This window comes from Pseudoliparis swirei, chromosome 16 (assembly GCF_029220125.1).
Source record: "Pseudoliparis swirei isolate HS2019 ecotype Mariana Trench chromosome 16, NWPU_hadal_v1, whole genome shotgun sequence".
Lineage (NCBI taxonomy): Eukaryota > Metazoa > Chordata > Actinopteri > Perciformes > Liparidae > Pseudoliparis > Pseudoliparis swirei.
In genome coordinates this window covers 12,478,304-12,489,311 of record NC_079403.1, presented here as the reverse complement: position 1 = coordinate 12,489,311, position 11,008 = coordinate 12,478,304, and the positions used below count along the sequence as shown (strand labels likewise).

Genomic DNA, 11,008 nt, shown 5'->3' with positions numbered 1-11,008 from the left:
GGGAGTCTGGTCTTGGGAGTCCAGACTCCGGAGGACGGGACAACGGGAGGACGGTCTTTCTGCGATTGGAACAGCAGCTGACTTGATGACGTCACCACATCAGCTGTTCTTGCTCCTGGGTTTACTCTAATTATTCACTGTAAATTATTTTTACATTCAAATAAACAAAACATCCTAAAATTATATTCCGTGACTCAACAACAGTCGTATTTATAAAAAGTTTTAAATAGTTTATTTTCTCCTCCGCTACTGTTTCCGGTTGCTGGTGAAATGCATTCTGGGATATATGCTGGCCAGAGTACGCACAAGTCTCCTCTGATGCATCCTCCGGAAAGTGGGAGGATCAAGTCACATCCGGGCATTTTGACCGTGCTTTGCTAGAAGCGCACTTTGAATTGGAACATGTACTCGGGCTGAGACTGATGACGTTTCACGAGTTACGAGGACACAAGTAGAGGAAAGTACGCATATTGAGAAACGCCGAATCTTTCTGCAATGGAACAGCAGCTGACTTGATGTCACCACATCAGCTGTTCTTGCTCATGAGTTTACTCCAATTATTCACTGTAAAATATTTTTACAGCCAAAAAATATGACAACTGCCTTTTTCATTATCCTTTAATTGAATTGTGTGTGTGTGTATATATATATATATATTATCATATTGTGTAAAAAATTAAAAAACATATATACATACTGTACATACAGATATGAATATATATATATTGTTTTTATAAATGTATAAGTTTATATAGAAATAGGTAGATATAATATATATATTTGTATAGATGTATATATATATTATATATACACTACCGTTTAAAAGTTTGGGATCACCCAGACAATTTCGTGTTTTCCATGAAAACTCACACTTATTGATCAAATGAGTTGCAAAATGTATAGAAAATATCGTCAAGACATTGACAAGGTTAGAAATAATGATTTGTATTTGAAGTATTAATTTTTTTCTTCAAACTTTGCTTTCGTCAAAGAATGCTCCTTTTGCAGCAATTACAGCATTGCAGACCTTTGGCATTCTAGCTGTTAATTTGTTGAGGTAATCTGTTGAAATGTCACCCCACGCTTCCTGAAGCACCTGCCACAAGTTGGATTGGCTTGATGGGCACTTCTTGCGGACCATACGGTCAAGCTGCTCCCACAACAGCTCAATGGGGTTGAGATCTGGTGACTGTGCTGGCCACTCCATTACAGACAGCATACCAGCTGCCTGCTTCTTCCCTAAATAGTTCTTGCACAATTTGGAGGTGTGCTTTGGGTCATTGTCCTGTTGGAGGAAATTGGCTCCAATCAAGCGCTGCCCACAGGGTATGGCATGGCGTTGCAAAATGGAGTGATAGCCTTCCTTATTTAAAATCCCTTTTACCTGGTACAAATCTCCCACTTTACCAGCACCAAAGCAGCCCCAGACCATCACATTACCTCCACCATGCTTGACAGATGGTGTCAGGCACTCTTCCAGCATCTTTTCACCTGTTCTGCGTCTCACAAATGTTCTTCTGTGTGATCCAAACACCTCAAACTTGGATTCATCTGTCCATAACACCTTTTCCAATTTTCCTCTGTCCAATGCCTGTGTTCTTTTGCCCATACCAATCTTTTCTTTTTATTGGCCAGTCTCAGATATGGCTTTTTCTTTGCCACTCTGCCTAGAAGGCCAGCATCCCGGAGTCGCCTCTTCACTGTCGACGTTGACACTGGCGTTTTGCGGGTACCATTTAAAGAAGCTGCCAGTTGAGGACCTGTGAGGCGTCTATTTCTCAAACTAGAGACTCTAATGGACTTGTCTTCTTGCTGAGTTGTGCACCGGGGCCTCCCACTTCTCTCTCTGCTCTGGTTAGAGCCCGTTTGTGCTGTTCTCTGAAGGGAGTAGTACACACCGCTGAAGGAAATTTTCAGTTTCTTTGCAATTTCTCGCATGGAATAGCCTTCATTTCTAAGAACAAGAATAGACTGGCGAATTTCACATCAAACTTCTTTTTTTCTGGCCATTTTGAGAGTCTTATCGAACCCGCAAATGTGATGCTCCAGATAATCAACTAGCTCAAAGGAAGGCCAGTTTTATAGCTTCTCTCATCAGCAAAACAGTTTTCAGCTGTGCTAACATAATTGCACAAGGGTTTTCAAGGGTTTTCTAATCATCCATTAGTCTTCTAAGGCGATTAGCAAACACAATGTACCATTAGAACACTGGAGTGATAGTTGATGGAAATGGGCCTCAATACACCTATGGAGATATTTCATTAGAAACCAGACGTTTCCACCTAGAATAGTCATTTACCACATTAACAATGTATAGAGGGTATTTCTGATTGATTTAATGTTATCTTCATTGAAAAAAACAATGATTTTCTTTGAAAAATAAGGACATTTCTAAGTGATCCCAAACTTTTGAACGGTAGTGTATATAATTATATTACACATATAATATCAAGTAAAATGATACCACTATAGTTCAACGTTAAAGTTTCATTAAAATATTAAGTTATACATCTTAAAACTCAAACTAATTTGACGTTACCTGTGAATAAATAATAAACTCTTTGTGCTCGTTAGATCCTTCAAAACCGAATGATTTAACCGCTACGGAGACATCAGAGCCAGGAATATTAAAAAAAAAGTCCCGTGAGCAGAACCTCAAATCGTCCTTGAGTCTGTAATAAAAGTTTGATTGAATATAAAGATATTCTCCGACGATAGGCTGATTCCGGTCAATTTGACCGTGCTTGGCGAGAAGTGGACTTTGAATTGAAACATGTACTCGGGCTGCGACTGACGATGTTTCACGAAACCACGAGACCTATATATTTATAAACAGACAAGAACGCATATTGATAAACGACCATATACTATTTAATTAATATCGAAACATCAGAAGCTTGATTCTAAACACGTTCAAGATGTACAGCTTAATATCTACATATTTGTTGCGCTAACATTTGAGAACGTGATCACAATTTATTTGCTTTGACAGTCTGATATATCTAGAAACTGAATAAATACCCATTCATACCAAACAGCGACATCTACAGGGTGTTGAACCAACAACCTTTATATAACATCAGACTTGCACCTCTGAACAATAGACAAGAGGTAGACATGAAGTTTAAAATTTCCCATCAAAAACAATATATTATACCATCTTCTATTTTCCATAAATATAACATATTTGAACCTAACCGATTATATATGTACTGTTTTTAGATAATATAATATACGGGTAATATTTAAGCGGTAATTGTACCTGCTTTTTATTTAAATTGTATTAATCCAACAGTATTGGTTATTGTGATATGTTTCCGAAAATCAAAACAATGCCTAATTTATCAAACACCTGGAGATATTTTTTATCATAATATATTTAGGAAAATGGACAATGCTAAAATAAAGAAATAATAAATTGGCAATAAACGTCATTGGAAAACTAAGGGAGCACAAGCAAATATATTTTACTAGTTTACCGTAATAAGTAAGATGACCCCGATGTTTAGTTTAGAACGAATATGTGTTAAGGAAGAAAGCAGCGGCGCCGTGGCTTAGATGGTTAAAGCGCCTGTTTAGTAAACAGGAGATCCTGGGTTCGAATCCCAGCGGTGCCTTTTGAACTATGTCGCCGATTTATAGATAATAATAATCACTCTTTTCAATTATTGTATTATTAGCACATTCCATTGTCAAATGAGTAACTTTTTAAGTATCTACTCTGCAGTATTTAGCAAGAACCGATCACGCGCCAAACAATATTTGGAGATTGTAGCTTTTGCTATTTATAAAACCAGTCCGGTAAAGATGGAAATACATTATTTTGTGTCATATAAGCTACAACAAGCTAAAAAGAATAAAATTAATCATTTAAAGAACGTTTATATATATGATAACTTAGAAAATGTAGAGTGTTGCAATTTTAGCTTTTATTTTGAAAGTCATGGAAGGAAATTGATTCTTTGACTTCTTTAGTCTGAAACTCTGGCTGCAACTTGTTGAGCCCTGCAAAAGACTTCTTCGTCGCAGAAATCGGGAAAAAACCACGGTATAAAATATACAGATGCACACCCATTGCTAAAGTTATTTAATTTGAGCCTCATATTGAAACATTATCAGTAGATGTAGATGGCCAATGAAGCGAAGCCATGTCCCTGTCATATCGGCGACACGGCGGACTATGGAGGGCTCGGCCAGGAGGTCCAGCTCGAGCACATCAAAGCCTATGTGGTGAAACCACCCGCCGCTTCTGACAAGGCCATCGTTGTGATACACGACATCTACGGGTGGCAGCTTCCCAACACAAGATACATGGCCGACATGCTGGCCGACAATGGATACATGTGAGAAGAGATCAATGAACTGTACGGAAATGTTCAGCGTGACTCACGTGTGTAAACAGTGACCTGGTCAGTTAACAGTGATTTCTTCTGCCATTGTTTTTGGTTGTGAGTCCGTACAGTGCTGTGTGTCCTGACTTCTATGTTGGAAAGGAGCCGTGGAGACTGGAGACCATCAAATGACCGGTCCACATTTCAAGAGTGGCTGGAAGACAGAAAGCCCATGGGAATAAAAAAGTAACTATAAACATAGTTTACCTCTATTAAGAAGCAGAGTTCCAGGTGAACAGTTAATGTAATAATAATGTATTCTATTTATAAGGCACTTTTCTTCCAAGAACCTGAGAGTACCACAGAGCCAGAACATGGTTAAAACTAACTATAACAATACAAAAAAAGGAATATTTGACACAAGTCATACAACTCAACTAAAAGACAAATGCCTTTCTGAATAAAACGTTTTTTAGGCCAGTCTTGAAAGAGTCTGTGTTGCATAAGCGGGTCGCTGCTGAGCAGAAGGCCCGGTCGCCCATGGTGTGGAGCTTGGTGTTGGGGATCCGAAGGAGTGGGTGGAGTAATGAGTTCTTGTAGGTAGGGAGGTGCATGTTCATTTCTGCATTTATGGGTGAGTAGTAGGACTTGTAGGAACCAGTGTAGTGAGTGGAGAATGGATGTTATGTGCCCATGTGTCCGGACTCTCATCAGGAGCCCTACAGCGCTGTTTAGAATGTGTTGCAGTTTTGGGATGTTCTTGCCAATGAAAGAGTGAATTACAATAATCCAGTCTAGGAGAGAAATGCATAGACAAGCTTCTCTGCATTTGACATGGTTAAAGTGGGGCGGAGTTGAGGTGTTTTATATGGTCACTAAAGGTCATGTGAGGATCAAACCCAAGTCCCAGATTAGTGACTGAAGGAGAGGGGTATGACCTGACCATCGACGGTGAGATGAGTTATGGAGGATGACTGAACCTGGAGTGGAGTGCCAATAAGGAGGGCTGCAGTTTTAGCTAGAGAAAGTTGTTGCTCATCCATGTATCCTGCATTTGAGAGGGTGTCCTCACTCTCAAATGTTATACATTGGGGAATTTATCGGCCTCTGGTTTTTGAAGACATTTTATTCCCAGTACTTCCTTCTACAGAGGTGGATTCAGTCCTGAGGTTCCTGACTGAGCAGTGTGGGGCCAAACACATTGGAGCGGTGGCCACCCATTACCTTGCCCTGCAATACCCACAGATCAAAGCAGCAGTGTCAGTCTACGGTAGGTCGGTTAAATCTCTCCATTCAGCAAGTCGTGTTCACAAAGGCGCAGTCAGCTGCTGTACATTTGCTTCATGATGGGCTTCTGTGATACGATGCAGGGATCATCCGTGAAAGCGACGACAGGTATGAGCTGAAGGTTCCCACTCTTCATCTTTGGGGAGAAAGATGAGATAATCCCACTGGACCAGGTCAGTATTGTGCCTTCAGGTGGATAGATGGTAAAAGCCTCCAGGTGCTTGAGCACCAAACGGCATCCACATGGCTTAATGTTTAACTACACCAGAAATAAAACATTTAAGTCAGAATAAAATTGTATAAATGGTGCAGGTTGTCACCATATTAACCTCCGATATTCTGTGCTCACATCCATTTTCCCTTTAGGCGAGTGTCCTCGAAGCAAAGCTGAAGGAGAAATGCACAGCGGATTACCAGGTGAAGATCTTTCCCGGTCAGACTCATGGGTTTGTCCACCGCATGAGGACATGAACCGCAGACAAACCCAGCATCCTGGAGGCCAGAACAGACTTGCTCAACTGGCTCAATAAGTACATTTGAATAAGATGCTTGAGAAGACGCAAGTCGGCCAAATATCCGAGTAAGATTGGTGACATTCCAGTTTTGAGCAAGTTATTTCTCATGTTAATAACATGTGAATATTAATTGTAGCGTTCAAACCCCCTTGCACTTTTACTTTGTGAATTATGGATACAGCATGTTTTTTTGTTAATGTAATCTTTAATGTTACCTTTTATTAGTTCGCCAACATTTGTTGTAAATGTAATGTGCACCTGGCATGGAATACAAAGTAGGACTGTTTGGGTGGCTGGAAACCAGAAATAAATTGTCTAAATGTCAATGGACCCAACATTTTAATGTTTTGATACTACAACAGCTTGAACATTTAGTATCAAATGATACATAGCAACATGCAGTGCGGTTTGGACATGGTGCTCGGGGAAGTGCCTAAAAACAGCCCAGAAATCTTAAAGGGTTGCAGGAGGCCTTCAGTCTTCGCTCTCTCCCGGGCCTCGGATGTCGTCGATCTTCAGGATCATCCTGACTACCTGAGTGGCCAGTGAGATCTGCTGCTTCTTACCAATCAGGGTCTCAACCACATGTTGCTGCTTCATGTCTGTGGAGGAGGAAAACACCCATTTAATATCATGTTAACTTGCTTTGACAGCGCAGTTATCATTGTCAGACCATTGTTTCCTTACCATTGGTGTTGTGACGCAGACAGTCGATGCCGAGGTAGGGATTGGCCTCTTTGACCTGCCTGGCTCTGACCTCAGCCATGGTCTGGATTGGGTTAAACCCACTGTTCTCAGCCAGCGCCATTGGGATAACCTCCAGAGCATCGGCAAACGCCCTCATGGCATACTGCTCCAATGATGGGCACTAGAAATAAGAAAAGCAGAAATAAAGACCTGATCAGAGCAGCCAGAGAAACAGAAATAGTATGTTGGATATCTACTTTGATTCTAAAAGGAATACCTTATTTAATTTAGCTGAATTCAGAAGCAGCTGTGGGTTTTAGTGCATCTCACCTTATCTGCAGCCTCGTTGACAGCCAGAGCACATGAAATCTCTGAAGCTCCTCCTCCATACACAATACGGTTGTCTCTGACCAGATTGCGGATTACACACAGAGCATCATGGAGAGCGCGCTTGGCCTCCTCAATGATCTAATGAGATGGATGCAACAAAAAGGTGAACAGAGAGGACAAACAATGATATGGTGAGGAGTGCAAGAGTCCCATCTGTACTTACCATTTTGTTGCCACCACGGATGAAAATGGTTACAGCCCTGGTGTTTTTGCACTCCTGGATAACCAACATGTGATCCTTTGTCGTGCCAAAGGAGATCTCCTTCACCACACCAGCTGTGCCAAGCTTCTCTGGTGTCAACTCGGAGAACCGTGGCACGATGCGGCCTCCCGTGGCAATGGCGATCAACTGCAGAGAAAACCCAATCAACAATGCCCACTTAAGCACAACAAAGTACTACTCTGCACCACATGTCCATAAAAATGTGAATACACGATTGATCAAAGCTTGAGTCATCATTTGAGAAACTTCTCTCACCTCAATTTCAGGCCCTCCGACCCAGCGCACAGCTGGCAGCTCACTCTGCAGCAGAAGGTGGTTGGCTTCATCATCAAAGCCCCACTGGCAAATGGCTAAGGTCGCACCATTGCTTTTGACCTAAAAGATTTAAGAGTTGACATGTTAAATGGGCCAGCGCAGATGGCAATAATTCAGTTTTAGTACTTCACTGTGGCACAAACCTGTTGGATCATCTCTGCAAACTTTTCCTTTTCATATTGCTGGAGCTTTTTGTAATCTTCCACAGAGGTCACATCCAACTTATGCTTGGTCTTGGGCTTAGGCGGCTCAAACGGGCAGGTAAGGATGGCAATTTTAACATCTTTCAGAACCTGAGTGGGGACATAAAATAGTTTGTAAACACCTGTGGTCATAAGCAATGCGTCCTTATGCCCCATCAACTATTTAATTTCATGTGATAAAAAAGCCAATACAGTGCCTGTGAAATCCTCTAATTGTGATATTCCGCTTTTTTGTACCTTGGGCATCTGAGGGTGGCTGAACTCCTTGTCAACGATGACTCCCTTGATGAGCTGTGTGTCCTCCAGCTTGCCTCCCACTTTGCCCTCCATCTTGATGAGCTCAAAGTCTACATCTTTCCTCTCCATGTCAGCAACAGTAAGGATGGCATTAACCGCAATCTCTGCCATTTGTCTGTGACACCGGTTGATACTGAAAGACAACATTAGAACGTAAGGATGCAATATCACAGCTGATGTGACTAATATGTTGTAGAAAAACAATCTATCACTGTTATGTCTAGAGGGCTCACATTTTGGATCCCAGTGTCGTCATGGCAGTCTCAATGAGCGGTTCTATGTTGTTGGGATCGCAGAGTAAGGTTTCAGCTATGTTGTCAAGCTGCTCTATGGCAATGCGTGCGGCCTGGTCATAACCGTCAGAGATTCGGATGGGGTGGATTCCCCGGTCCAGCAGCTGCTCAGCCTGCTCAAGCAGGGCTCCAGCCAGCACTGAGGAGGAGGTAAACACAGTAAGAACATACCAACAACTGGACTATACTTTTAAAATGAGAGGTTGACTTGATCAGAGATGCAACAATAACACAGATATCAATATAGCTTTCAATGCATTTTTGATAAAGCATGTTTGCATTGAGTACATTGATTGAATGCATTCATAGAAAGCAGTTTCTTTTAGGAAACGGAATCAAAAATAAATATTACTATGCAGCACGTTCTCTTTTCAATACCATCTAGGGTTTGATGATGTTATGATAAACCCAATGCATTAATATGGACCCATTCTATATTATGACCAGCACAACACTCAGCCGAATTGTATAAATCAAGGTTTACAGACCACCCATCATCATCTTCCTTTCACATACCAACAACTCCAGTGGTTCCATCACCAATCTCATCATCCTGGGACTTGGAAAGCTCCACCATAAGTTTGGCAATCTGGTGGTCTACATCCATCATGCTGAGAATAGTGGCTCCATCGTTTGTGACAGTCACCTCTCCATCCTTGTCAACCATCATCTTGTCAAGACCTGAATGAAAAACAAATGGTTCAAAAGTATAATCCTGGCAAAACCTTTAAATGGCTGACAGAAATGTAAATTTTTTTTTAAATGCAAAAAATAGGTCCATTTTATTTAATTGGTTTTAAATTAAACCAGAATCCTCATTGAGCCCTCTCAAATCATTAAGATTTTGACGGATTGTTCAGAGGAAGCAACCGCCCTGCGTTGGTTTATACTCACTAGAGATGCACCGATAAGGTTTTTGGTGCAGATCACCGAAATCAGTATCTGCCGATCCGATAATACCGATCACCGTGTCGATTGAAGCATTCTATTTATTGTGTAGCATTATTGCCTAGGACTATGAGGAAATACATATATAAAGCAACTCAAACATTAAAGAAATTACCGATTTCTTTAAACATTTAGGACTTTTACTTTGAAAAATGTCCTAATTGATACATTAAAATTGTTTGATTGCTATTGTAGGGGATTTCAGATATGTATGGAACACATCTGCATTATTCATTTCCTTGAACTCTTGGGGAAATCTATTTACAGGACTTTTTTTAACATACAAAAGTCTGACTTATTTTATAAACTCTTCCTTGGTACAGTTAAAATGTTTTAATGTTAGCATAATTTAAGCTAAATCTTAGAAACGATCTATAAAGATACAAAATCAGTTCATTGTTTACTTTTATATGTTAGTGTTTGATTTGTCGACATCTTATTTTGAAAAACGGATGTTGTTTGACGTGGTTCTTTCCGCTAATTTTGCAAAACCGGATATTTTCACGTAAATCCTTCCGCTAACTTTATCAAAACCCTCGCGCGCTTCCGATCTAGCATCAGTCTATAGGGGCAGACATGTGAGTGTCGGCTGAGTTGACCCAGTGATTCAACTCGGGGGACGGGGACGCCGCTCGTGGACCTCACTCTGCGGCCTTCGCCGGGCGCATCGTCTCGGTTGCGGCGATTGAAACGTCTGATAGTTTTCGCAGATGTTGCGTCATCTGATCGGCCGTTTTGAGAACGCCGATCAAAACCGATAATGGGAATATCAGCCGATATGGATCGGCGCCGATCAGATCGGTGCATCCCTAATACTCACCATTAGGTCCCAGAGATGTCTTCAGCGTTGACGCGACAGCCTTGCCTGCCATAATATGAGACTGCAAAAAAACACGCACATTTCCAATATTAAAATAATTGATTATTTGTCTCCAACGTTGCAGTGAAGACGGCTTGAAGTTAACATTTCCGAGAAACATTTGTTAATTATGTGCGTCAACAAAGAACATTTGGGGCACAGCACTGCGTAGCTACACCCACTGGCCTGAAAACACGCACATGGGCCTCGTTGTTAGCCCGACAAGCTAAGCTAACCTAATCCTTTGGATAACGCGATTTTATTGCGATTGCACTAACAACTCAGCTTGCAAGTTGAAGAGGATTTACATTTGAAATACTGAATATTAAAACATAGCGTATTTGCTTAACGCATCCTATGTCATGCAATTCAAAGCGAACTGGTAGCTTGCGAAGCAACATGCTACAGTTGTGTCAGGTTAGCTAGCCCATTGTACCTTCAGTGCGTCAATGCCCGATAACCGTGTCTTCGTGTCCTGGTCTTTAATGATGAGAAAAGGCCTCCCATAGTCGTCAAACGCAAGTGTCCCCATAGCAGACATGTTGACTGCGGGATCTGAACACTTGGAAAGTGTTCAACTGGTAAGATAATGAGCCTTAAAGCAGAAAATCAGGAGCGAAAAAGAACAGCACACCCCACGAGTCTGCCGGCAACTTCTAG

At 41.3% G+C, this 11,008-nt stretch overlaps 2 protein-coding genes across 2 annotated transcripts; one reads left to right on the top strand and one right to left on the bottom strand.

The window, feature by feature from the left end:
• The first annotated feature begins 2,989 nt into the window (after positions 1-2,989).
• cmbl (carboxymethylenebutenolidase homolog (Pseudomonas)) lies at positions 2,990-6,459 on the top strand. Its single transcript, XM_056433546.1, is given in 8 exon segments — positions 2,990-4,343; positions 4,463-4,505; positions 4,507-4,577; positions 5,261-5,262; positions 5,482-5,601; positions 5,702-5,747; positions 5,749-5,791; positions 5,985-6,459. Coding segments are annotated over 8 exon segments (714 nt in total). The 5' UTR covers positions 2,990-4,128; the 3' UTR covers positions 6,159-6,459.
• Positions 6,454-10,995, bottom strand: cct5 (chaperonin containing TCP1, subunit 5 (epsilon)). Its single transcript, XM_056433528.1, has 11 exons — positions 10,785-10,995; positions 10,310-10,370; positions 9,058-9,222; positions 8,482-8,680; positions 8,189-8,381; positions 7,892-8,041; positions 7,689-7,808; positions 7,374-7,559; positions 7,151-7,288; positions 6,821-7,001; positions 6,454-6,735 (listed from the first exon to the last, which is right to left on the bottom strand). The coding sequence occupies exons 1-11, from the start codon at positions 10,887-10,889 to the stop codon at positions 6,608-6,610; spliced, it is 1,626 nt and encodes a 541-aa protein (XP_056289503.1). The 5' UTR covers positions 10,890-10,995; the 3' UTR covers positions 6,454-6,607.
• Between the last annotated feature and the right edge of the window lie 13 nt (positions 10,996-11,008).

Coding starts and splice junctions, on each gene's coding strand:
- cct5 (XM_056433528.1), bottom strand. CDS start 10,889: ATGTCTGCTATGGGGACACTTGCGTTTGACGACTATGGGAGGCCTTTT. Junction 8,681..9,057: donor TGGAACCACTGGAGTTGTTG/GTATGTGAAAGG, acceptor CCTCCTCCTCAG/TGCTGGCTGGAGCCCTGCTT. Junction 7,002..7,150: donor TCAACGAGGCTGCAGATAAG/GTGAGATGCACT, acceptor TCTTATTTCTAG/TGCCCATCATTGGAGCAGTA.